Raw genomic sequence first — 27526 nt, forward strand, 5'->3', positions numbered from 1 at the left:
TAAAATAAAGTCTTGAACAGCCGTGTGCTCAATAGGATAAATTTATTCTTTCATTAATTATAACATTTAGACCATATATTGATACAACTATAATATTTATGCACAGCTTTGCAACAAGGAATGTGCACATATCTTAATAAGTGCGAAGATTAATTAATTTTTACTCCTAAACAAATTAAAGGCTCTTTTTTTTTGTAATTAAAGCTGACATTTTTCACCTTTTTCGCACACTTAACACCGCGACTTTAGCCAATCAAAGAAAAAAACAATCTTTCTATCCTAAAAGCCGCGTTATGTTTAATAGCGTTACATATACAGACATAAGACAAACACAATATGAAATATCAGTTCTTGGGCGTCTTACGCTTAGGCACATAAGTGAGCAACCCTCACTGTGCTTTTACGAACAACATCACAATGCGCTCCGATATTTTTTTAAGCCAAAAATCGGAAATGGCTAATACTATATATATTTATATATAACAGGATTCTAATAACAAACATAATTTTTACACAGCTTGCCCATAATTTCTCGACAGTTTATGAAGATTTATTCCAGTACTAAACACCTACAAGAACAGAACGAAATGACTATTTTTCGATTATTTACATTGACAATCAGTCTACGTTTATAGAAGACGTAATCAGATTTATCTTAATATTATTTTTGCAAATTATAATCTTTGCTCGGATAAAATATTATCTCGAGCCTGAACATCTTTTATAGGGAGTTTATACTAAAAAATATGACAGCGATAAATATTTTATTTTCACGACTCGGAAAAAATACTTTTTGACATAGGTGTATTATATTATACAAACTAGAGGATGCAATTACTGATGAACGAATCTCTATTTCATTACACGCGTCTACGGAAGAATTGCACAAGAAAATATTAGCGCGTATATATTATATTCTGCGCATAAATGAATTTTATGCAATTCGCTTATTAAGGTACTATAATCGAGGCCGCAATTTGTGAAACGTTTTGAATGTATTATCAATACGCAGTGTGTCGTGTAACCTATAAGTAGAGCTAAGTAATATTTATGTCCTTCTTGAGTACATACACTTCATATTATCTTTCAGAAGACAGGTATTTCTAGCGAGGCATTCAATTGTTTGTAATATATAAGGCGTATAAGTGACACGTCCAAACTTCAAAGGGTTGCACAGAATTAATTCTGAGTCATTTTCTTTTTAATGAAACATAGGATGCAAGCTACCGTGAATTTTTTACGAAAATTTGAATTTTCTGCATTTATAGCGTGGCGAGCCTCTAGCCAGTAACGTACATATGTGTGTGAGAGTGTGTGAATGTGTGTGTATGCACAGAAAATTTAACAGTCGCGTTAGCTCAGGAAATGTCGATTGTAAAAGCCCCTGTACACGTATGGGAATGATTAGGGCTCCGCCGCACCGAAAATTGCTCAGTTTTCAAATGTTTATTATAATCTTTTGACAGCCCATCGAGCCATTGTCTATTAATAAAATTTGCTCAAAATTACCACTCCTGCAGCCCTTTAAAGTTTTTACATGCGTCACTAATACATTCTACATATTATTCATCTCTTTACCGAATTTCATAGAGGGGGGAATTATAGTGACGTCTTATTTAATAATTTTAATCCACTTGAATATAGATAAGTTCAGGACTGTATTTTCGTTTGGCGTTCAGATTTAAGAAATGCTGAATAGCTAAAAGATGTAGATGTGCGAAATTCTATTTACCCATACTAACAGACTAAGCGTTAAAAAAAAATGATGGCATTGTCAGGTCTTTTGCAATATCATAAACATCATCCTACAGATGTCAGGTACAAATGTTACAAGATTATAATCATCTAGTTCATATTTCTTCAAGGACTGTCAATAATCTGATGCCGTTTGTGTTTCTTCGTATGTTAGTAGAGACAATGTATCCTGTCGTTTCTTATTAAACTGTACATAAAACATAAAATCGATACTGTTGATGTTTATCTTACATACTTTTAAAAGTAATATACAAAAATTAGATGAAATGAATTAATTGTAATGAACTTATTTACAGTGGCGTACTTAGTGCAAACTATACTTGTATAGATCTCTTTATCTCACATTGAAATTATATCAGTACACACTGTCACACTAAGCCACGTGCTTCTATCACACACAAGCACAGTTTTTCCTTTCTTATTTCACAATTTGGAAGCCAGAAAATTACGTGAACACACACATTTTTTAAAAATGGATTTGAAAGTCTTATACCCTATAATAAGGGCATTTTTCGATAAACACCACTGCTTTTATTAATATAAAAAAATAATCCAAGTATGACTTAGGAGTACTGAACGCGTATATACGTTGTTAAGTATGTAAGAGTTACATTTATTCAGGATTGTACGTTTGCGAGACGCGTTGGAGTGGTTGGTTGAAGATCCATCGTGCGGCACACCCATCCAGCAATATCAACATTTTCTGACTCAGCCTTTTTTATCCATTCGTGGTTCTAAGAATATTTAATAAATGCAATTTTTTACATATTGAAGAAATTCAAATGAAATGCTTACCATCAAGGTTTTAAGGTCAGCTCGTTCTGCGGGGTTCTTTTTTAAACACCGGTCTACAAAATCTGTAAATGCATCACTAAAAATTCCAGGTGGCAGTTTGGGTGGAGGCTCATTCACTATGTAATCCAATAATTCGAATATTGCCATTGGTCGTGGGGTACTCGCTGTTTCATCGTTGTTGGATTTTATTAATATTTTTCTAAATCTATACTTTTTACTTTCAAGAAGAGAACGCGAAATACTCACAATGGCCTGGTGATTGAGTTGTCGGTGTTGCTACATTATTTATAGACGTAGTGTCTGCTGGAGCCTGAGCTGCTTGAGGCCCAAAGATCGAGGCTAACGTCTTCTCATCGGGTGGAGGTATGGGATACATTCCTATAGCCATTTCCACGAGTGATAATCCTAAAGACCAAATATCACTCTGCACCGAATAATGAGTACCTTGAAGTCTTTCTGGCTGAAATTGATATACGTATATAATAGATGTTCCAATTTCACATTTGAAATCTTTTAACCTTTTCTTAATAAAAGTTATTTTGTTGGTTCTTACCGACATGTAGCTCCTCGTACCAACGAACGAATTAGCCATTGAATCGATTAATTGACCAGAGACGCCAAAATCACAAATTTTTATCTCACCGGCACTGTTCACCAGAATATTGCTAGGCTTTACATCTCGGTGCATTATTGCGTGCTTATCTCGCAAATAGCTCAAGCCCTTTAACACCTAGAGTCGTTAAAAATTCATAAGAAGCAATAACTTATGAAAGATTTAAATTTGGTGTGAGCGTGTCGTCAGGCATAATAAATACTGGTGGATCGAATACTAATACTAATACTAATGAAGCAAAGAAACTGAAGTTTGCGATGAAATAAAAAATGCAGCTTCTGACAGTCACCAGTTTTGACTATTATATTCTTAGGCTATCTTGAAGGAATCTCGAGAAAATGATTCCGTCAACTTCTAAAAATCCTCAGAGCTCGCAACGTCTTGTCCCTTCCATACCCGTTAAAGAAAAGAAACTAACGGACTACGAATTACAAGATTTGCATCAAGAATTGGATACTTATGATCACGTGATACCTCTAAAAATGTTATGTCAAAAGTTGCAGACGGATCTAGAGAATGGTTTGACAGAGGAAAAAGCCTTGAAGAATTTGACCAGAGACGGTCCTAACGCATTGAGCCCACCGAAGGTGACACCGGAGTACATAAAACTTTTGAAATGCATGTTCAGTGGATTCGCCTCGCTGCTCTGGGTCTGCGCCATCCTCTGTTTCGTTTTGTACGGAGTGGCAAGCTTCCTCGGTGACCACGAGGAAGGTGAACAGTGGTTTGGAATGATTATAATCTTTATCTGCATAGTATCGGGCATTTTCGCCTATATACAAGAGAGTAAGAGCTCCAGAGTCATGGAATCCTTTGCAAAGATGGTACCAACGTTCGCGACGGTTATAAGAAAAGGGGAAAAGTACAGAATACCGACGGAGAATCTGGCTGTAGGCGATTTGGTACATATCAGACTGGGTGATAAGATTCCTGCGGATGTGAGAATTATCCAGAGCGTGGGACTTCGCGTGGAAAATTCCAGTATCACCGGGGAGAACGAAACGGTATCAAGAACGGATTACCCTACGAACGACAATCCTTTGGAGACGAAGAACTTGGCATTTTTCTCGTCGTTCGCCGTGGCTGGAGAGGGCAAAGGTATAGTGATAGCCACTGGCGACAAAACGATGATCGGTAGACTCGCTGGTCTGACGGCTCAGCTGACCAAAACGGAAACTCCAATAGCGAAAGAGATTAGGCATTTCGTTCATATCATCACAGCCGTCGCCATTCTCTGCGGTCTAATTTTCTTCGGCATTTCGCTGGCTCTCGACTCGAGCCTTATCAGAGCGTTCACTTATCTGCTTGGCATCGTCATAGCCAATGTGCCGGAAGTTCTGCTGGTCACGGTCACCACGAGCTTGACGCTGACCGCTCAGAAGATGGCCAGCAAGAATTGCTTGATCAAGAACCTTGAAGCAGTGGAGACTTTGGGCTCCACGTCGACGATATGCTCGGACAAAACTGGGACCTTGACGCAGAACAGGATGACGGTCGCCAATGTGTGGTTTGGTCAGAACAAGTACACCTTTCCGCCTGGCGAACCGATCGGCGCTGAAAAAGATCTTTTACAGGAGAAAATAGCGTTCGACACATTTTTGAAGGCCGCGACCCTCTGTCTGCGCGCGGAATTCAAGGTGGAAACCGCGCTGGCTCCGCTGGAGATGAGAGAAATTATCGGCGATGCCTCCGAGACTGGAATACTGAGATTCTGCGAGCGGATCCACAATACGCAGAAATTTCGCGAGACGCACCCCAAAGTGGCCGAACTACCGTTCAGCTCAACGACCAAATACCAATTGTCCATCCATCAGGATGTCAAAGGTTACAGCATCATCGTAAAAGGTGCTCCGGAGGTGATCCTAGAATTTTGCAAGACCATGCTAAACCCCGAAGGTTCAACGGTAGAATTCGCCGAGGCTCGCCGCTCCACTGTTCGACGTGCTTGCGTAGAATTTGGTTATCTCGGGGAACGAGTACTGGCATACGCGGATTATTATTTACCGGAGGCCAGCTACCCGCGAGGATATCAATTTAATACCGACGGGCCCGCGAAATACAATTTCCCCACGAAAGGATATCGATTCGTTGGCCTGGTGAGTCTGCTGGATCCCCCGAGGCCCAGCGTGCCAGAAGCTGTTTTAAAGTGTAGAACTGCGGGGATCAAGGTGATTATGATCACCGGAGATCATCCAGTTACCGCGATGTCGATAGCGAAAAAAGTTGGAATTATTAGCGAGGATCACGAGAGCAGGTACGAGAAGGCTTTCCTCCAGGACAGATCCTACTCGCAGATCAGCGATGCTGACAAAACCGCGATTGTGGTGACCGGTGCCGAGTTGAGGGGAATGATTAGCGAAGAGTTGGACGAAATGATCAGGAGCCACGAGGAGATCGTATTCGCGCGAACTTCTCCGCAGCAAAAATTATTAATAGTTGAAAGCTGCCAGAGGCTCGGGGAAATAGTGGCGGTTACCGGTGACGGAGTCAACGACTCGCCAGCTTTGAAGAAGGCCGACATAGGAATAGCTATGGGCATCACTGGCTCGGACGTAGCGAAAAATGCAGCGGACATGATTCTACTCGATGATAACTTTGCATCGATAGTCACCGGTGTGGAAGAGGGAAGGTTGATATTTGATAACTTGAAAAAGTCAATCGTCTATACTTTGACGTCAAACATACCAGAGATGTTACCGATGCTGTCTAGTCTTGTACTGGGCATTCCATCGCCTCTGGTAATCGAAATGGTGCTTTGCATAGATATTGGTACTGATCTCTTGCCAGCAATAGCTTTGGCTTACGAGAAACCGGAATCCGATATTATGCACAGACCTCCGAGAAATCCTATGCACGATAGACTGGTCAACCAGAGAATGATATCGATCACCTACGGTCAAATTGGTTTAACGCAATCATTGGCAGGATTTTATACCTACTTCTTAATCCTTATGTGGCACGGTTTCTTTCCTGACCGTTTGCTCGGTATTAGATTGGACTGGGAAAACAGATCCATCAATGATCTAAGGGATTCTTACGGTCAAACGTGGACGTATAAAAGTAGAATGGAATTATTGAATGAAGCCCGTACAGGTTATTTCCTTGCAATTGTCATAACGCAACTGGTTGATCTAATAATGTGCAAGACTAGACGGAACTCTATTTTTCAACAAGGTATGGGAAATTGGTTCCTCAATTTTGCATTTATTTTTGAAATAGTCCTCACAGCAATTTTGCTCTATGTGCCTGGCACAGAAACTATCTTGAAAACCATGGCACTGGATCCATATTGTTACTGGCCTCCAATTCCACTTGGAATATTTCTTTGGGTATACGACGAACTAAGAAGATTATTTATCCGTAGATTCCCAGGAGGATTTATTGACAGAGAAACTTATTACTAGCTTAATTACATTAATAATGCCTGTGTTTACTTACAGCAGAAGTAATAGTTCCTAGTATAGGTTCTGGTATTCTGCCTGCTTTCTTTAAAATCAAATCTAACGATCCTCCATCCATATACTCCATGCAAATGCTTATTTCACCATCACTTTTAAAAATATAAGAGTTATAAAATATCTTTAGTTAAGCTAAGAACTAATTTTGTTAATTATTTCATTTACCTATAAAAAGCTCCATAGAATCCTACAATGTGCGCAAAGTTGCATTCATGGAGTACCTTCAGTTCTCTGATGATTTGTTTTTTGATAGCTGGCTTCACTTCTAAATGTATTAACTAAAATGATACATTGTGCTTGTACAAAGGTCAATATTATGTCTAATGCAAAAATAAAGATTTACAATTTATAAACATAACTACCTTTCTTGCCATTATCAGTCCATATTTTTTGTGCCTAACTTTCATTACCACACCACCATTTCCCGCTCCAAGTTCACCAAGTTTTTCAAAATCTTCATCGCACAACTCTCCAACTTTTTCCTTTTGTCCTAAAAAACTTTCTAATCTCTTTCTTTGCTCTTCATCCATCTCCAGTTCTTCCAATCTCTCTTGAATAGCATCTATGCTCATTTTACCCATGACTCCGCTTTAATTAAAACAAGATTTAGGTACAATTTTACATAAGCACACTTGAAGTATGCTTTTTTGCTTTAGTAAAATTATGAAGATACTAAATTTATAGTTACTCTGGAATTACTGGAGCTTCCGTATAAGTAGTAGGCAAAGGTGGTACAGGAGGTGATGGAGATACTGCTGATGCAGGCTCTATAGCACCAGGTGGCAAAGTCAAATTTAATTTGTTCTTTGACATTTGATCTGTTAAACTGCACACCACGGGTAAGGAATATCGTCTCACAGTATCGTCACTCCTTAGCAATGCCGTTTTAATAATAATTTAAAGCACCTTACAATATGTATAAAATGATTTTGATCAATCAGCTTGTAACGAGACAACCAGCGACTCGTCCAAAACATTACCACCCATGCGCCCATCAGCCGACCCGTTAGTTCCAACAAATGCCGATAGGTGATCACCACGACAAACCCTTTTCTCGCTAGTGAAATTGTAGGTGCGTGCCATTTACTTATATAAGTGTTGCGGTCATGAACCAGAAGAGTACTAGCGAGTAGAGATTAGCTCTTTACCACAATTTTTGGATAAATTTGGTTGAGACAAGTCAGACGGTAGCTCAGTGAGCGATCATTGATTCTATCAATTAATTGGATAAAGCTTCGGTTAAAGCTAAGCTATAGCCAAACAACTAAAAAAATTACTGATTGCTCTGATATGTTGCGTGCGTTGAATGCACGCATGAGTAAATTGAGTTATCAATAATCGTTCTTCCTAAACCACAACGAAATGAGATATATCTATATATATATACATCTTGGAACTGTTCCTCCCCTGTACTCAGAGCGAAATATCACTGTGAATCGTCAAGAGATCCTGTCTGACGGACCCTGACGCGAGTTCTCGTTAATGACTCGTGACATTCTTCCGACAACCGACCTGAAGAATCACCGAGGGTCAACCGTTCCCGAATTGCAGGCTTCTGACTTGTTCAAATGTTTGGCGAGACCAAATGTCCATGAACCTATGAGTTCGCATCCCAGCCTTAAACTCGATCACTTGTCGGTATTAGCACAACATAGCGAAATATAAATTAAATTTTGACGATATAAATATTAATTACATAAAGAATATTAAATTATTGTATAAAAAAATACCAATGTTCTATTTTAAACAGCAGTTCTCACATATAAAAAGCTTATTTTTCATAATAAATTTTCTAAGGTATCTTCAATTAATTCTAAAAAAATTACCTCGATATCAAAAACAAATTAAACTGACTATCGTAAAAGGAAAAAAGATAGTATGTGATGCAGAGTGAAGATACATGTGTAGCTTAATTAGAAAAACTCGAAGATTAATTTTATATTTATTTATTTACTCAAATGGAAGGCAATCGATAATTTGCAACAAATAAAAATAAATAACACTCTTTCTAGCAATAATTATATAATCCTTACTTATAGAAGTATGTCATTACAATAAAATTAATTATATCTAATATAACTTATATTTCTCTTCTCGCAAGCGCATATAAAATATGTTTTATGATTGTTTTTTTTTCTTTTCAATGCAATTACATATTGTTTATGTAGTACTTCGTAAAACTCTGTACACAAATGACAATTTCGTACATTACTTATTGCATATATCTACAATATCCATTCAATCGATCATTCAAACAGCCACATTCGCGAACAAAAAACATCATTTAATCTCAAGTTGTCTCCATTCTCACGTGCATTTTTACTATTCAACTGTTTCTCTCTCTCTCTCTCTCTCTCTCTCTCTCTCTCTCTCTCTCTCTCTCACTCACTCACTCACTCACTCACTCACTCACTCACTTTCGCTCACACGTGTTCAGTCGTTCTGTTAAAAAGCTCTCAGGCCTACCACAGCAAACTACCAGATTCGCACAGCCTGACAATCAATCATCATCCGACAGAATCATGATTAATGAAATTGAAATAACTATGTCAAGCAAAGATCTTTTTCGCTTTGCAACGACATGTTAAAAATAGGCTCACGTCACTTCATGGCAACGTAAATGACACAATCAACACTATTTTGGCCATTTTCACGTAGCCAATTTGACGCTTACCCTAAATAAATTCGTTAGACGACAACCACCAGCCACTTATTTACGGTTGCCAGCAGCGTCTGATCAGTATGATACAATATTTTACAAAATGAAAACAATCTTTATTGTCATGGCAACGAGTGACGACGAATTATATGAAAAGATACGTGTGATGCGGTATAGTGGCAAGGGAAATTTGGCACATTCAATTTCGTCGCAGTACCCATGTTCTCAAGTCCGCTCAAAATGGGACAGTAAACAATCTGTACAATTCACGGTTAATCGTCGATAGTAAACACGTTTCTAGCTTTACTTCTCATTTGCAATGCTGAAAATGTAAAAGCGACAATTAAATTTTCGAACTTCGTTAAATGCAAGTAATTTAGGCACAAGAGCTTCTTGCAAAGCTGCCCGACTTTTTCCGGTTTTCGCTTCTGCCGAATTTTGCTTAAATGCATTGATTCGATTGCCATAGGTGGCTAAAAGTACTCCTTTTCTCATAGAAAAAAAAAACAAACAAATAAAACAAAACAAAAGATAAGAATGAACAAACTGTGTGTGTGTGTGTGTGTGTATAAGACGAATCGGCACAGTTGCATGTGAAGATTAGTATTTCGGAGAATAACAAGCTTTGCGAAGTTATCTTTTAAATATCAACGATGATACGAAACACAAAGAAGCACGGTTAATCACGTGTGAACATTTGGAATGTTGCATTTTCTGTTGGTTCTATAAACTTCGCGATTAGAATTCACCCGCTATTTCAGCGTTTTAACAAAGGCCTATAGCCTAGATTGATTTGGATTCCCAGTAGACACCCCGAACTTCAACGCATGCTTTCGTTTAACTATATTTAAATAATTAAAGAGTATACATTGAGGCACGTTGGTCGAATAAGAAAGGCAAGACATTGCGGCACAAGGCGTCTGGGATATTATCTACGGCGTTCGCAAATATTGGGCACGTTGAACAAAATGATTCTGATTAGCACCATTTCTGTATAGGCATTCTGCTCGCCTCAGGCACGCATGCATGCACACACCACCCATACAAACATTAATACGCGCGCACAGCAGTATATCCCACGATACACAGAATGACTGAGTTTGCACAAGCTCTTATGCACACACATAATTTTTGGCCCCGGTTATTGAGTCGACCAGAGCGATCCTTAATCGCTACATTGACGCACGAAGCTGCTTGGCTCGATTGAAAGTGATGGGGGAAAGGTTGGTTCGATCAGGACGAGGGGGGCAGGACAGCACAATCGCTTCTATCGATCGACGAGATAATTCATTGGCACACGGTTCCACCAAGAAAAAGAAAAAACGCAGCTTTCCGTGCATCCTGTTTCGATCTCTCTTGCTCTCAAGTTTAGAAACATGGAATGTCACAAAACAACAAAAAGATTATCTCAGGAAAAAAGTGTCGGATTCGCATCTGGCCGTTGACTCGGTAAACCGTGCCAAATTACACTTAGCAATCTCTATAAGATTATCAAGAGTAACACGTATGCGTATCTTCTAACATCACATGCTCTGGCTTAGAAAATATACAGCTACATAGAAAGACTCGCTAGATTCGTGCGTACAAATGGTACACTGGATTTTCAAGCGCAATTGCAAATGGCATTTAAATATATGTATACATAAATACTTATATCATTGCCATTACTCTTGTATTATCAATATGTATATGTATGAACTTTTCATACGTTCGATTATTTACTAATTTTACGGCTTATTACGCCTGTGGGAGAGGGCACACGAGAGAGCACAACATATTGCGGTATCATACGTAGATCATCCCTTTTCTAGCACATATGCTATTTGCAGTTATTAAAAGTCAAGCAACACACGGCTGGACAGTAAAACCCAGTTAAAATGTCATAATAAGGCGATTCTTTGGAGAATAGTTTTTTTCATTGTCATCGTCACTTTTAATTTTACCAAGCACGGTAAAATCCATTTTTCATTGTCGACTTTTACACTCGTAGTTGTTTCGAGTCTGCGGTCTTATCGATCTTGTGTTAGATTCTGATAATTAACAAAAAATTTACATTGGAATCTAGCAGAAGAGTGAGATGAGGCTTTTCGAACAGTTTTCGTGATTAATTTTCAAAGAGAGTCGCGATATGATGCTCAACGCAGTCAATTTCTACACATTTTTGGCGTTTTTTACAATAATTGAGTTGGACAACAGTAAACGTAATACGCAGCTTGCCTAGCTTTGCAATTAATACGATAAATGTGATTCTAAGTACTTTCAGAGTCCGCATAAATGTCAGCGATCGGTTAAATGTAGCGTGCTGTGCATAACTACTATAAGGTCGAATTGTTGAACAGTCGGACCTTAGACGAATCATTTCCTATCGTGATTTGAATATTAAGTACACAAAACTAACGCCCGTAGGTTAAACTCGGGCTAGGTCGCAAAGTCCACTTTGTCCCAAGTTAACGAAAGATCCGATGACATCTTGAAGTCGGAGTCTTCCATATTGAAAAGGTCGAAAGGATCTTGACTGTTGGCTAGCAGCGGATCGTAGATATCAGTGGCTGACGATAGATTAGCAACAGGGACAGATTGATTCGTGGTGGTATTCGTAGCTGCTGGTGGAGATTGTGGCATCAAAGAGTCCAACCAATCCGAATCATCCATATCCATTGGCATATCTCCAATGTCCATCAACTCCTGGGAGGCTCCCATTTTTACCCCAAGATCGCAGTCTAATTGTCCAAAATCCATCGTATCCAAAGTTTCCAAGTCCAGCCCAAGCTCCTAAAAAAAGTAACAGAATATATTGATAAGTCGGTGGTGAAAAATATTTGAGTATATACATCAGGAATTTCTCCTGAGACATACTTTTAAGTCCAGATTGGCATTATCGGAAGACGTGACCTCTTGTGGAGGCTGAGGATCGGGCGAGGCCTGTTGTACAGACTGAGGACTCAAAAGCATAGCAGCGTCGAGTTCAGTTTCATTGGTGAGCATACCTGTATTGAAGGATTGTATTTCGGGATTCTGATCGATCTGCTGTAGGGAAGTAGGTAACTGAACGGAGAACGTAGCTAGGGGTAAAGGTGGAGGAGGTGGAGGTGGACGCGACGGTGGACTCGCGCATCCGCTTTGAGAAACTTCCATAGCGATAGGGCTGATCGGGCTGATGGGACTAGCAGCGGTAAAAACTAATGACTGCGTTGGGCTATCGGCAGGAGCTGTAAAGACTAAATTTTGCTGGAGCTGACGATTCGGCGTGGTCGGCGTAGAAGGATCTTCTGCAGCACTCGGAGGCAGCTCTCCGTTCTTTATTAGAATTTCTAATACGTCATCAACAACCTGACTCTTTATATGGTTCTTCTCTACGGGCTCTATTTTCACTTTCAACAGTTTAGCTGCCTCATCGTATTGCGGTGGCGGCGGCTTTGCATCTTCGGTACTGAGAGTTTGTTGCTGCTGTTGCTGTTGCTGTTGAACCTGTGCCTGTGCTACCAGAGCACCAAGCAGCGAACCGTTCAGCTTAGCAGGTTTGGCAAGATTAAGAACTATCGCGGTAGGAAGCTGTACAGTTGTATTATTCTTCGCCTGATTTTTCTTGTTGTTGATGGCCGTGAGCGTTGCTGAATCCAAAATGGCAGTTGTATTGTTCGGTTGCGTTTGCAGAAAAGCGGCTAGACTCGCCTTCGCATTCAGTTGCTGAAACGTCGCGTGTTGCTGCTGAGTCTGTTGCTGAGTTTGCATTTGATTCTGTTGCTGCTGCTGCTGCTGCTGTTGTTGTTGCTGCTGCTGCTGCTGCTGCTGCTGCAAGTGCTGCAGCTGCTGCAGATGCAGTGCCAGTTGCTGCTGCTGCATCTTATTTTGAATGTGTTGCTGCAAAACTAACTTTTCAGCGCGTACCGTCGCTGGCTGTGTCTGTCGAATCTGCTGCAATTGCTGCTGCGACTTGTACAATTCCCTTTGTAACTCCTCTATTCGCTTTCTCTGTTCTTTAATGATGTCATCTCCTGAAACACGAGCTATATCGTTAAAACACCCACGTTATCTTTCGAGCCAAATGTATTGTATAATAAAATTATTTGATAAAATTATTAACAATACCAGTGACTTAGGTAACTTTGCATTGCGCTGACATCATACCCTCGCGATCGATAAAATAGTTACGTACCTGGTGGACTCGATGGATCATCGTGCTCGCTGCCATGTGGAGAGTCCATACGTGGACTGCTCGGTTCATCCTTAACTATGGAGCCTGGACTCTTTGCCTGCGAGCTTGACTCATCCGACGTCATCGGACCAGGGGTGTCCATTAAAATGTGGCCCATGTGCGTCACGTGTGGTCCGTTCGAGTTGGACGTGGAGTCGTTTGTCGAGGATTCCGTGAATGGCTTCAAGCGTTCTATCAGCTGTGGCTTCGAACCAGACACAGGCAGATTTCTTCTTTTAAGCTCGACCTTCAAGTCGCTCACTGAAACGACACGCATATTGTAATGCTATACATATTACAATTTTTCCCAGCGACTTTGCTTACCCTTCATATCTTCCAGTTTTCCAAGAGGTCTCAATAGAGGTTGATCGGATGGATTGTTGGAAGAATTTGACGGTGCTGGACTCGGTGCATTTGCGCTACTCCCGCTGATGCTGCCAGCGTCACTGGCACCGCTACTGGTCAACGACAGTGGTTTCTGTGCGGCCGGTAGAATGATTTGTGGATACTAGATGGCGCGGATAAATCGAGACAGACGAATCAGCATCTGGATACGCCGAAGAAATGGATAGTTGCAGTTAGACCGAACCGAGACTCACCTTATGCTGCCACTCGAGTTGCCATTGCAGGAAGAGTTGCTGTTGTTGAAGAAGCAACTCGTAACTGGTCTCACCCGCTTGTGCAGATCCAAGACCAGACGCGGTGGATGTTACAGATGTCTTCTGCGCATTTGGTGGACCCTGAAAAACACACGATTTTCTTTCTTAATATTCTACTGTAAAAAGGGTTGAATTTTGTGGCGAAAGAGTATAGAATTGGGGGCATTTATTGGAATCCCTCTGAAGAAATGATTGATACAAAAATTTCGCTGGGTTTCGGTGATAAATGATATATCAAGATGTTTCTACGGCCTCATTTGCACGGTGATTCCGAGAGTTAGCTTTCACGCCGACATGCCATCCTGAATGTGTGTTCCGGATTGGGGGCTGGGCCGGCACCTATCGAGCTGCTCCTCGACTTCCTCGCTCTTAGGTGCAATTAGTACTCGAATTACTCAGAGCTAACGAGGTGGGTCCGCAGCCCAAGATCGCGAGAGTTAATCACGCGATACGATCTGCTGCACTCTGCACAGGCCACCTCTCCTCCCCCTCACCCATCCGCAGTCTCTCCTCTCTTCTTCTTCACGTTTCTGCCACCCCCCCCCCTCCCTCCTTCTCCTCGCGCTTAAAGAACCAGAAGCCGAGATTCACGAATCGTGCCTCTCTCTTCCAACTTCTCCTCCATACACCCTCTCAGCTCGCTTTCCTCCTCCCCGTCTCTTTCTTTTTCCTCTTTGGTGCCAAAACGCTTGGGCCACTGTGTGCCGATGCCCAGGAGAACTAGTTTGTAGTGCCACCCAGCCGTGGCTGGTACACGATAATTATCGCGCGAACCCTTCTGCATATATTCTTACTCGACTCATTCTCCTCCTCCTCCTCCTCTTCTTCATTCTTCTGCACTACCTCTTGATCCTCCTCATCCTCCTTACGCTCTCCACCTTCTTCACCTACCTCGTTGCCCATGTCGTTGGCGCAGCGATGCATCGTTGTCTAAATTCAACACGGCGATTTCGAAAGTTTCGAACACTCTTGGAACCAGTTTCACGGGGAATTTAAAGCCCTTTTATTTATTGTAATATACTTTATCGCGCTTATAATGCCATACGTCCCAACTGTTCCTCGCACTCGTGCCAAAATTCACAATACTCAACTATAGCAATAAAGAGTCTCAATTTATCATCGAACAGTCTCGGGGTAGAGTGGAACAGGATGCATCCACAGGAGATAAACTTACTTTGTACTCGTGGAATTTGATGGTTCGTGTTTTGGGCTGGCTCTTGGTCTTGGACTTTTTTCTGTTTTTGTCTTTGCCCGGTGCGTCGCTCCTTTGGCACGTGGAGCTAGCGATCGGGCTCGGTTGTGGCCTGGGGGTGATCGCAGCTGGTGGTGGGGCCGGCGGGGAAGCTATCGAGATATTCGAGAGAGGACTCAAGCTCGATGTGGTTGAGCCGAGGGACATCGGACTTGGCGCCGGCGCCAATGGAAGGAGAGTCGTCGACGGCCCATTCCCCTGACTTGCCTGTCAACATATCATCAACATATTGATTACTCCACATAATCATAGCTCATCGATCTATACCATCTTTGCAGCAAACAGCCGCAGAGATGCACACCTTCATCTCCTCTAGCAACATTACTATATACATATATACTACTGTACTCTCAAATTGGGCAGTTAAAAGTTAAAGAGAAGCATTATGCATGAGAAATGCAGCTCTCGTTGATCCCTCTACCAAATGTATATTCCAGTATATTGCGAGATACAATTTACATTGGTTGAATAACGCGAGTACAAGCAAGGAACTCGAGCAAGGAAACACAATAGCATGTAAGAGGGTTAATTGGCAGAAAGTCGAAAGATCGTCTGGAAGATTTAGCGCGCATCGGCTGATTGACCACGAAGAAGGAGAAAGGAGGAGAGTGGTAGGGTGGAGGATGCACGAGTATGCAGGGGGGGGGGGGAGTGGAAGGAGTGCGCGGAAGAAGGAGGAGCTGGGGGACGAACCAGTTTCTTAGCTGATTTTCTTAGCTAATTAGCTTAAGGGAGATCGTGCTACGACGTTATATACCTGTGTGGGGGACGCGTGCTGCTGGGATCCAACGACACTGTTGCAAAGCTCGGTAAAGGATTGTATGGCAGGTTCGGAGGACGCCTGCTGAAAAACTGGCGACGTCGAGGAAACCACCACGGCACCGCCCGTCGACGGGATGCTCAAGGACACCGTCACGATACCCGCGGACGCAGCCGCTGTCTCCAGAACGTCCGGCCTCGACGTCGAGTCCAGCTGCGGCGAGGGTGCGCCCTCCGAGCTCTGGGAGTCATCCTCGAACGTGATATAATGGTCTGGATGCTGTGGCTTCGTAACTTGACCCTCGCACGTGGCCTTGAACGGTATATGACCCTCTGGAAGAATTTACTCGTTGCATTGTTGCCACACTACTATTTATTTATATACCTATGACTATATTATTATTATTAGCGCGATCGATTAATCAAGAAAAACTCTCGTACCTTTGACCGCCCTTTCGATGGGCTCTTCCGTATGAAGAATGTTTTTCTGGATGAGCTCGAGAGGTCCAGGCCTATGGCTAAGCTGGTCGTTCAGTTGGTCGGCCAGTCTGGCTTTTTTCAACATACGCTGCCTCTCGGCAAGACTCGGATCCACGTGACCGACATCCTCCAGGATATGCTGCCTCACCAGCTCCTCTCGGCCTGGCCTCTGCTGAATCTTTGCCTTCAACAGGTCACCGGTCTTGGCGCGTTCCAACTGTTTGCGCTGCTCGTGGAACGCTGGTGGTGTTTTCAAAGCTGAAATCCAAACGAAACATTTAGCTATACTGAAAGTCCAAGGTCATTGACAATCATATTCAACAAGTTCACTCGGGCTCTTCTTCGCCAGAATATTTCGTTATTTATAAGAGTTGTTGTTTCCTCACGATGATGATGTACATGCAGGAAAAGTGTATAACGTTGTAAGATGTAAATGTGGAAAAGGGGTCTACGAGGGGACGATACACGGAATAGTTCTCCGTGTTTGGTTTTCAAAGTCACGTGACGCGTCTCGTCATTCAACGTGCATCAATTTCCGGGATGACGGGAATCAGTGAGAGTCTCAACGGGGCGCCATTTTGGTGCGAAGGGTTCGCTCCCGCATTCCTATGGGCCATTAAGTCTTTGAATAAATGATCTCAGCAACGAACAGAAGGAGGGAGGGGTGGGAGACTGGGGCCACTATTTCCGGATCAACAGGAGAGATGCAGGCGAGAGCGCGCGCTCGGTAGCGTGAAATAAAGACACCTACGTTGAGGAATTTGCTGCTGGAGGAAATGTGCAAATGGCATTTCAACGCCCTCCTGACATTCCTCGCGAGCGAAACGTCCGCTCCACCCCGCGAGAACACATTTTATTTTCTGCCACACGATTATAGTACACTACCACGAATAAATAAATTGTTTTGTGCGCGACGTGAGCCGGGCTTCCCCAATTCTCCTCGAAGCTTCCGTCGTGAGCTTGCAAATCGTATTACGTATATCTATATATGAGTATAAACAGCTGCTGCTCGACCCAATTATTAAACCGCTCGTATATTTTCGGTGGAAAGAAGCAAAGTGCGACGTGTTGCATAATAGGATTTCTTTGGAGTGAAATATGAAAGAAACAAAAAAAAAAAAAAAAGGAAAAGACTGGGATTGCGTAAGGTTTGGAGGTTTGGAGTAGTATTATAGTACGTAACGGATGGACAAGCTTTGGTAGGCGAATTTGGATTTACGATCCATTGGAAAGCATCTTACGGTTCTCGTAACTTGGACTTTAACGCCCGAGACGCACTGTCTGCAGAGGCCGCTCTCCCTCGGCAGCGCTTGGAATACGGTCAAGTTTTCGAAAATATAATAAAATCACGTCGGTGCTGCCGAGCGATTTACAATTTTAACGAGGAACGTGCGGTGCCTGCGCAACGCAGACGAGAGATTTTATATACCCACCGAGATAACCCGCGGTCGATATCTGCATGTGTGTTGGAGCGCCTTATATATTATACGGCAACGAGAGCAAAAGAGAGACGAGATGAGAAAAAAAAGAAGAGAGAAGCGGGAAAAGGAGAAAAGAAGCTAAAATAAAGCTGTAGCGAAAAAATCAACCTCTTTTCATTTCGTGAAAATAATCAGATATCGTGCTGCTCTCGCGGAGTGTTAATTGAGACATTGGATTTTTATGCCCGCAACCGGAACCTTCGGCTTTATTAGCTTTCGATTCGAACGAAAATTCTGGCGTTCGAGAAACGTCGAATAAATTCACGTGTCTTAATTAATAAGGAGCGAAGGGTCCTGCGCTCGTGCATCGGGGCCGGACGATATGAATGAGCTCGTCGGTACTCCGGGTACTCGGTGGGATGGCTGTTGCTACAAGCGGGGAATTTTAACGAATGGAGAAGGAATCGATATGTTGGCGATATAACGCGGTTTTATTGGTACGCCGCCGAATAATATAAGCGGAGGGAACGTCGAATAAATTGCAGGCGTTGCAGGCTCTCATTAATAAATGCGTGGGGGAGGGGGGGGGGGGGGTGGGGCAGTAAGGGTACGTCCCGGCAATGAACGGGAAACTAGCAGGGAGAGTAGGTATATATATATATATATGAATGTATATGAGCGAGATGAATGGAATATATATTTTTTGCGAGCTGCGAACGATGGAAATATAGAGACGAGGGCAAGCGAGCTGCAATGTTCGAGCGAACGAAACGTATCGGTCGCTCGCTGTATTTCCACGAGGAGGCGACGATGTACATCGGGCCTGCTATAAACGCGCCTTGCCGACAGTAACAAGACTAATATTTCAGGGTGTGACCCAAATAATTACTGGATGCCCGCTCTGCTCAACATTCGACCACCTCGTAAATTTACTCGCAAACTAGACTTCCCTCCTTTGAACGAGCCTTCGCCAATTTTTTCTCGCCTCGCGCGAGCTCGGACCTCGCAAAATTGTCGCGATCATTTATCATTCGCGTCGTTCGTCTTCAAAGAAATTCGCGCTCCGCAACGTCACGTTAAACCCCGTATCTTCATGATCTATCCCTAAATCTCGAGTCGAGCACGATCAAAAATCCTAATCATACTTTTATTTTTGCGTTTGCCGAAATTTTACATTCCTTTATTGTTATACATTGCACATGCATGCATATACGCGAGTGAGAAAACTCGAGATGTGGAATTGGCGTTTCTCATTGCGAGCGAAAGCCCTTTTTTTTATTGGGATATATATGTGTGTGTGTGTGTATAATAGAGTCGTCCTTGCAGAGATCGAAGGAAAAACTCGGCTCGGGTAATTGGGGATCAATTAACGAGCGGGCGTTAATTCGAGGTAGTTTGGCAATATAATTTAAGCCCCGTTATTTCATTTTGTCCTGACGACTCGTAAATATAAGTAATTGTGTCGTTGCGGTGTAATCATCGTGCGCTAATTAACGCTTAAGTGGATTAATGGATTGTCCTCGGGAAAAAATCCTTCTCTCTCGCTGGCTGAACGATTGACCGACGACGCGACGTCGTCGACGACGTCATGAATTATCGAATCATCCAGCACAAGGTCACTCGTTCTTCGATCAAGCTGGATTTCTTGTATTTGACAAACGAATAAATACTTCGTAATAAGTGTGGGTAGATACTTACGTGGCATTATTCCTTGAGCAACCAGCTGATTAATGGGTCGCCTCAGCATAAGCTTCACTTTCAACGCTGCAACAGAAAACAAAAATGTCGTCATTTTTTCGTCAAACTTTTATGACCTCGTGACATTTTTCTTTCTTTCTTTCTTTTTTTGTTCGAAAAGGAAAGTGGAAAATTTTGCTCCGCGTGATTCATCGGAGAGCTATTGGTCGATGCATGGTCGAGTGCATTGCACTCGCGTGGAGAGATTTGGGGATTTTTTTCACGACGCTCCAATTCCAGGGGATTTTCGCGGAAAGGAAACGACAGCCGCGATATTTCAAAGACGGACGTTGTGTCTCTGTATAAAAATCTCGAGATCAAAGCGATTCGGGGAGTCCATAAAGGGAGCGCTGGCATTTCGGCCGAACGTCTTTTCCTTCCATGTGTCGAATAAGCTTTTCCATATGGTGGACCAACTCGTCGAATTTCGGGCAAAGAAAAAAAGGGAAACCCTTCGTTGGGGTTATTCGACAAAAAATCCATGCATTACAAGTCCATTTATCCAAAACAAATCGAACGACTCACGAAAAACTAATTAATGCATGTTTCTGTTGATCTTAAGGAGAAGTAAAAATAACTTTTTTCTATAATATATTCTCCAAGATGGAGATTTCATTTACTCGGCAGAACATTCTTAAGCTACGCGGTACATTCTTAAAGTCTCAATTTAAGAATTGATTCTCGAATCCCTTAGAGGTCAAGACCATATGCGTAGAGTAGCTCGTAAATAAATCTCGGGGAAAAGAGTAATTAATTCGGTGCTTAAAATGAAATTTCAATAGTGCACCGAGAGAGTCGAGTCGAGTCGAGTCGAGTCGAGGGGATAATCTGCGTTATTATTGGGCTCTGCTAATACGTTTTCGTAGTTCACATCGAGGATAATTTAATGCGGTGTAGAAAAGCCGCGAGTGACTCTTTGGAATCGATTTGCAACGCTATGCGCATTATTCGGATGATTTCTGTGTAAGTGATTTTCCAGTGTGTGAGGAACTGGAGGAATGGAGTTCGAGTGAGAGAGAGAGAGAGAGAAAGAGAGAGTTGCGGGTCGAGGAACACCCCGAAGAGGGCTCGTAGCTGGGCGCTGGATCAGCCCCGGGTACAAATTAACACACAAAGGCCCCGGGGTTATAAATACGCGAAGACGCGGGCCAGATTGCATAAATTACCAGGGCAGCCAATGGGAGAAACAAAACGCGCGCGGCGGCTGCACGGAGGCGCAATCTGAATTCAAAGCAAAGCCAATGTCTCTGCAAAATGCCTGCGTTAGGCCTCCTTTGAGCATCTATTGACCGCCAGCTACCCCACCGACCCTCTCTCTCTCTCTCTCTCTTACCGATGATTCGCTAAAGGATTAGTCGGTGCTCTCCCCCTTCCATTCTCTGTCCTCCGCCGACATTCATATAACAGACTCGCCCCGGCATAATATATACTCTTCTTCGAGACCTTGAAAGCTCATCGTTTCCGTCAACTCCCCCCCCCCCCACCCCCCAAATGATCGCAGCAATTTACGAACGATCTTCAATCGCAATAAGCGGGTCAATCCCGGGCAATTAACAATCGACCCTCGTGGAGTGAAAAACTAATTAGCGACGATATCAACACTGATAAAGCTTACTTTAGCCCCCATTATGGTCTCCGGATGGATTCAAAGAGCAATCTTATCCGTTAACGAGAATAAACTTGATCGATATCCTCGTTATCGAGACTGAGAATCGTGGCGTGCACGCGCAGTGCATTCTCCATTGGTGCACACGTGCACTGGGCGCACCGCGCACGCATGAATCACGACGCACGCGCGTTTCCTGCTCCGTTTTATCTCCAGCAATATGTAATGAGATCGATATCGCTATTGCTCAGCGTAAATATCCAACTCTCTAGGAATATTGAAGAATTCTCGCTTAATTTATATACAGTAGTATGGAGACAAGTTTAAGGACATTGCTGTTCTTAACGTAATAGTTACAAATAATGCGTACGTAGAAATAATTGGAGCAAAAATGATTTTAAAACGATCATTTTACTAGTTTACGTTTTTGATGAGAGTTTTATTGCTAAAATATGACAACTATGATTAATTGCAATTTTTAAAATGAAATAAAATTTTAAATATACATTTATTAATTGTGAATTATAATCGATTTTTAAAACATTGGTCAGTTGATAACTCTTAAAAAAATGTATAACTTGGGTTTTTATACAGAGATTCTACTCATATTTCCTGCATTAAAATGACAAATGAAATTAAAACCGATTTGCAAAGAGCGATCGATTGAATTTTTCTCGCATGATTTCAGAGCGAGACGAGACACTTCCGCCAATTTCCGGTCGATTGTCGGTGAGTGCAAAAACGGTGACCGTTGCTCCGCGCATAGAATGCAAATTCCTCGGATGCATTCCTGACGAGTCAGGTTTTACCGGGACGTCACCTCCCTCGCATTCAACAATCGCACCTGGCATTGCAAGATGGTGCATATATTGCACTCTCCGCAGGTTTCGATTTTACTTTCACACTGCAGGTCCTCTCGAAGAGCTCCTTTCTCGATCGCGTTATACTCGGGTTTTATACAAATTCCCATTTCTATCTTAGATAAATTTACCTCTTTCCCCACTAAATCACGCACGCAGTCACAGTTTTCATCCAATTTTATATTCCATCGTCCGACTCCATTTATTTTGATACGTGAAATTATATAACGATAGAATTACGTAAAGAGTAGGTATATTTAGGATTTTTTTATTATAGCAGGAATATAAAAATTGGATCGTTGGAAAAGGTTGTTCACACGGTTTACGAGGTTCTGGCAGGAGCGTCGGTCGAGCGGACTGAGCCGCTTTTACGACGCAAGACAAGACAGCGCCGAGTAAATTAAGTCGGCTGTAATCCTAAGCGCGGCGTTAAAGCGTTAAGAAGTTCCGGAAGAGGGCTGCAGCAGATTTCTTTGGCAAACCTATATAAATATTGCGTTTGTCTCTCTATCTCCCGATCTCCGTCCCGTCGTTCGTCTCCATTTGCATCAGTCGGACTCTCCAACTCGAATCCCTGCATCTCCAGATCCCGTTTGAACCTGCTGGATCGCTTCGCTCCATCCAGGCGCCCAGGCCGCGACCTCGTCGCGTCAACTGTAACAAATTCCACTGGAGCTACGCATAGCTTCCGGAGACCGAAAGAAATACGATTTGATAATTGTCCGTCAAGCTGAGCGAAAGCTAGGAATTCCACAAGAGAATTAATCTGCCCGTTAAAAAAGACAAAAAATAAGAGAAAAATTGACAAGCATAGTGCGTCTCTTGGTCGATATCCAAATCGATCCTGTCGTCGTAGAAGATATAATATCGCGCAGAGGGACGAATTATAATAAGGGGTGTCTGCTGAAAATAGACGCAAATGGGGGAAATCTGTGAGAGTTTCCTCGAAAAGACGACGCTATAACGGATGATGTAGAGTGGTTGGCAAATATACCTGCGTGAACTGCTATACGCGAGGCATTTTGGTGGTCCGTTGGACTCTCTCTCTCTCTCTCTCTCTCTCTCTACTCTGGCTATAGACGAGCTTTCGTGTATTTTCGGGAGTATCTCACGGGCCAGAGCGCGGTTCGCAACGGTGAAGCTAACGCGACGAAAGAGGGAGTCGGAGTCGAGGAGTAAACTCCGTGTAAGAGACGAATTTACACGCGGGGGTGAGCCAATAATACGTCAGCTTGAGTATAAATAAAGCGAAGACTTTCGCCACGTAACACATGCACCGTATCTATACCGACTCGTTTTTCGGATGAATTCGTTCCACTTCCATCCGATCTGCCATCTCAACTTGGATCCATCGGTCATTATCGCCCCGGCTCGCGTTCCTCGCAGCCTTACCTATATAGCATCATCGATCTTTATATCGATTTTTAATGGGGAAATCCGTCGATGAACGGTTATCGATCAATTAGTGCCTCGCCGTCCCACGCGCGCGCCCGATAGAAACGCGAAGCAAATCACCGGTGAGAATTATTATCAATAGCCGAACTAATATCCTATAAATCATTGGAGCGTATCACCGAAATACAAGAGGGCGCATTTCGATGATTTACGGCTTCGAGTGGGTTTGTTATTTTCTAGCTTATTCGTGTGAACGTCGATATATACTGCATACATGTGCGTGAGTGTACACGCGAGATGGTTCGCGAGTTTATCGAGTCGCCCTTCGACCTGTTGCCCAGAGTCGTTTCATGATTTATGTTCCGCACCCACATTCTCTTCGGTCAAAAACAAACGCGCTCGATTTTATCCCCATGCTGCGCATCTCGTTTAACGCTATAGAACGATCGCGCAAAGACCATGATGATAATAGTAATAAGGTTGCTGCTCGATGATGAGCGTCCTTGGGAAAAGTGTGGGCGGAAGTGGTCATCGCGTAGGCATCCGTCAATATGGTATAATATAATAATAATGCTATATATCGACCCTCTGTCACTGATTGGCCTGTCATCGATCCTGCCATGCAGATGGATATTTTTTAATCGACTCACGCACACACCTGCGCGTGTACATTTCTTTATAACTTTGTATATAGTCCTGATTAAATTATTTCCCGGTCCAATCAGCCTTGTATTCATATACACGTGTATGTAGAGAGGGTGGCGCGATAGTTTTCGTAAGGCGATAAGGAAAAATTGAGTATACGATCCTGGAAGAGTAGGCGCTAATTGTAATTCACGGAAGGATTCGAGCTCGCGGTGATCGAACGTCGACAGTCTGAATATTTTCGCACAAGCACTGTGTCGGTGCGTTTCCCGCCATTGTTTGCACTAGCTGGCTAGTGCTGTCTGGGCGGGGAAGTGCGTGCCTGCAATTGCGTAAAAACCTCACGCAATTGGAGAAGAGGGGGCGAAGGCGGGATATATATGCAAGAATTCCATCCCTCCTATCGCGCGCCTCGTCGCGTAAAATCGTCCCGAAGCTCGTGAGAACTCTTAATTAATCTAAGCGGCTTATAAATTCAATTGTATTAATTAGTACTTTCGAGCAGTTTTTTCGCGTATCTCGCAACAGCGAGGGATAATTGGCAGAAACTAGCATAATATATATATATATATATATATATATATATATGTATATATTCCGTACTAGAAATGGAAGATGTAAAAGGAAATTGGGGAGATTTAGCGATAAATTTTGCTTTTAATTAAGAACAAGGAGCAATTAATTAGGGATAGAGACGTGGTCGGTTGAGTCGTTGATAAAGATTTATGGATGGGATGCGTGGTTTCTGCTAAAGGATCGAGGAATAAATTCGTCGAGTGTCGGTAAGTCGGTGAGAGTAGCGCAGCGCAGCGCGGCGAATCGATGGTAAAATGCTGGATCTCGATAGATCGGGGACCGGGGATCGCGTGTGTATACGTACACGCGTGTAAATCATTGGATGCGATTCGCGTCGACTATTCGCGAGTCGCGGTGGCCGGTGGCTCGAGCCAACTTTATAGGCATTAGCAGCTAGTGCACAACTTTGCCTCGCTCCGCCTACTGGTTACGCCTTCTAATCGATCTGCTGCGCACTTCACTTTTCTAATTCTTCCGCGCTCTTGTAGCGCGTCCATTACAAATTCGCGAGGCGATCTCTTTCCCGCTGGATTTTCCAGAATTTCCAGTTCCGGTAAACAATATTTGCGCGTAGGAGAGGGAGAGAGGGAGGGAGAGAGAGGGAGGCTAGCGAGCAACGAGCGCGTGGGTGTATATGATATATGTTCGAAGGTTCGTACGAATCATATTTTTTCTTCGTTCCGTGTGCGCCAGGCTCTCGAGTGATTATAGAAAGATGTATCGTAAGTCTCGAACGGGCCAGGGATTAGAGACTTCATCTTGGATTTACCAGTGTCCCGTTGAACGCGCTATCCTTTCCACTGCCATAAGCGAGACCATAAATCATTGTCGCCTCACAAAAAGCGAAATCCTCCCGGAGAGAAAAATATATGTCTCCGTTCCCGTTTTCGAGGCTCGTGCATCGCTGGGGCTATTCGCGCTGCGCACACGTTACACACACATATATATATATATATATATATATATATATATCGACTGCAGCAATATGGCCTGAAATATTTTCCCTTGGAGTCGCGAAAGCGCCGGAAGCGACGAAAACTTTGCTTTTCGCACCCTCGAGAGGAGAAAAAAGAGATAGAGGATAAGATTACCACTCGAGCTGCGCGCGCGACAGATTTTTCTAACGGGCCAGCGAGCAAATTGCGCAAGCCGAAAATTGTTCGATGAACGGGGGAAATAATAAATAGATTTTTGGTGCTGTTAACCTCTCCGGCGCGCTTGCGCCGAGCTTAAAAATACTGACAGGCGGAGAGTATAGTCGTCGCGACTCGAGTAAAAAATTGTGGGAGCTGAGAAAAGAGGAGAAAAGAAAAAAGGGGGATGCGGAGCGAGAGAAATAGAGGGACTGTCACGGAATATTCGGCAATTAACTCGAGTGTATAGCGAGCGAGAAGGGGACACACTTCGATTCGAGCACGCTCCACGCTCCTTCAAATCGATTTCACATGATGTCGGAACGAGACGCTCAGCTGTCGCGCGTTTTGTCCCTAAAGAAATAATCTTCTAAATATAAACGTATATTACAACCAGGTCTGATCCTCATTCCCACTTCTAATCGGTAAACAAATCGTACAAGCGTCTAAATTAGCGATTCGAGTAAGAGGAAATATCGACGAAAAACAAATGTTACGCAAGTGATGATATTTTAGTGCGAGCGTGTGACAATCTGTTTACGGTGGATAGACGCATATATATTATAGTACCTCCCTATTTAGAGAATATATTTTCTCGAGATCAATATCTGGTACATTAAGTTTTTGTTTCCGCTTATGAGTGAGTTCCCCGTGTCGCGTCAGCTTTCCCTCTTTTTCTTATGTATATAAATATATATATGCGTGTGTATATATGTACGTATATGTTGTTGCCGTTGCGATCGACGAGAACCGAAGCTAAAACGGTTTCACCCTCCAGGTGAAACCGAGTTTCCTGTGTCGCAAGTGGCATCTCTCCGCATGCTTCCCGGCCCGAGGGTTTCTCGCATCGTCCTTTAGCCGCGTTCCTCTCTTCTCTCTCTCCCTTTCTCTCTCTCTCTCTCTCTCTCTCTCTCTCTCTCTCTCTCTCTTTGCCCATTTTCTCTGGAACGCATACGAGCGCGAGGTAATATATATCTGGTATGCGTGGGCGGTCCACGTGGGTTTGACAGGTATAAGCCTCGACGGAAACTGGTTACACCCACAAGTGTCCCGGTGTACCCGCGCACCTATACGGATGACCCAGGATACACCTCGACTAGAATGAACAAGATTATGGCCACGTGGCACACGGTACACCACGTGTCCTCTCACCGATTCCTAATCGTTTGGTAATCTTGCAACGTCCCACTCCATCGAGTAAACACTTGCACGCTCTCTTCCCAATCATCATGCTATATATACTACAGTACATGTATATAGTATTAAATCAACAGAAAAGATACGTTAACAAGAGAAAAATAATTGTCCAAATGCTCGCCACTCTTTATGATTATCTTGTGCTAACGAGTGCGCTTCTTCATCCCCCTATTATCGTAGCTTACGATTTTTGCCGCAATTAAACAGTTTAGATCTAATTGAAAAGATACATATACATATCACTTGTATACGATGTAAATTATAAGTATACTGTTTTAACAGTATTCATGAACATAAATTTCCCTTGATTATAGCTTGGATAAAGCTTTTA

At 42.9% G+C, this 27526-nt stretch overlaps 3 protein-coding genes across 3 annotated transcripts in view; 1 reads left to right on the forward strand and 2 right to left on the reverse strand.

Moving 5' to 3' along the window:
• Positions 1-2355: 2355 nt before the first annotated feature.
• Dsor1 (mitogen-activated protein kinase kinase 1) lies at positions 2356-7593 on the reverse strand. The gene is made up of 8 exons (XM_066744326.1): positions 7310-7593; positions 6984-7209; positions 6787-6899; positions 6602-6713; positions 3104-3280; positions 2797-3010; positions 2551-2714; positions 2356-2489 (listed from the first exon to the last, which is right to left on the reverse strand). Exons 1-8 carry the CDS (start codon positions 7432-7434, stop codon positions 2373-2375), a joined length of 1248 nt encoding a protein of 415 aa, XP_066600423.1. The 5' UTR covers positions 7435-7593; the 3' UTR covers positions 2356-2372.
• On the forward strand, positions 3319-6567 carry LOC136783940 (sodium/potassium-transporting ATPase subunit alpha-like). Its single transcript, XM_066744315.1, has one exon. The coding sequence runs from the start codon at positions 3502-3504 to the stop codon at positions 6565-6567; it is 3066 nt and encodes a 1021-aa protein (XP_066600412.1). The 5' UTR covers positions 3319-3501.
• An 812-nt stretch (positions 7594-8405) lies between the features above and the next one.
• The window catches only part of Mrtf (Myocardin-related transcription factor), a 163122-nt gene continuing 144001 nt past the window's right edge, over positions 8406-27526 (reverse strand). The window contains exons 7-15 of the mRNA XM_066744314.1: positions 19745-19810; positions 16587-16883; positions 16144-16478; positions 15309-15593; positions 14075-14215; positions 13800-13983; positions 13437-13736; positions 12137-13275; positions 8406-12052 (exon numbers count right to left, since the gene is read on the reverse strand). Of these exons, the coding sequence (XP_066600411.1) occupies positions 11699-12052; positions 12137-13275; positions 13437-13736; positions 13800-13983; positions 14075-14215; positions 15309-15593; positions 16144-16478; positions 16587-16883; positions 19745-19810 (3101 nt within the window). The 3' untranslated portion in view covers positions 8406-11698. The remainder of the gene's footprint in view (positions 12053-12136; positions 13276-13436; positions 13737-13799; positions 13984-14074; positions 14216-15308; positions 15594-16143; positions 16479-16586; positions 16884-19744; positions 19811-27526) is intronic.

Source organism: Prorops nasuta, unplaced genomic scaffold, assembly GCF_024137725.1.
Source record: "Prorops nasuta isolate Cenicafe-Biocafe unplaced genomic scaffold, Cenicafe_Pnas_1.2 PNAS00038, whole genome shotgun sequence".
Lineage (NCBI taxonomy): Eukaryota > Metazoa > Arthropoda > Insecta > Hymenoptera > Bethylidae > Prorops > Prorops nasuta.

Coding starts and splice junctions, on each gene's coding strand:
- LOC136783940 (XM_066744315.1), top strand. CDS start 3,502: ATGATTCCGTCAACTTCTAAAAATCCTCAGAGCTCGCAACGTCTTGTC.
- Dsor1 (XM_066744326.1), bottom strand. CDS start 7,434: ATGTCAAAGAACAAATTAAATTTGACTTTGCCACCTGGTGCTATAGAG. Junction 7,210..7,309: donor GAAGCTCCAGTAATTCCAGA/GTAACTATAAAT, acceptor TTTTAATTAAAG/CGGAGTCATGGGTAAAATGA. Junction 3,011..3,103: donor GTACGAGGAGCTACATGTCG/GTAAGAACCAAC, acceptor TATCAATTTCAG/CCAGAAAGACTTCAAGGTAC.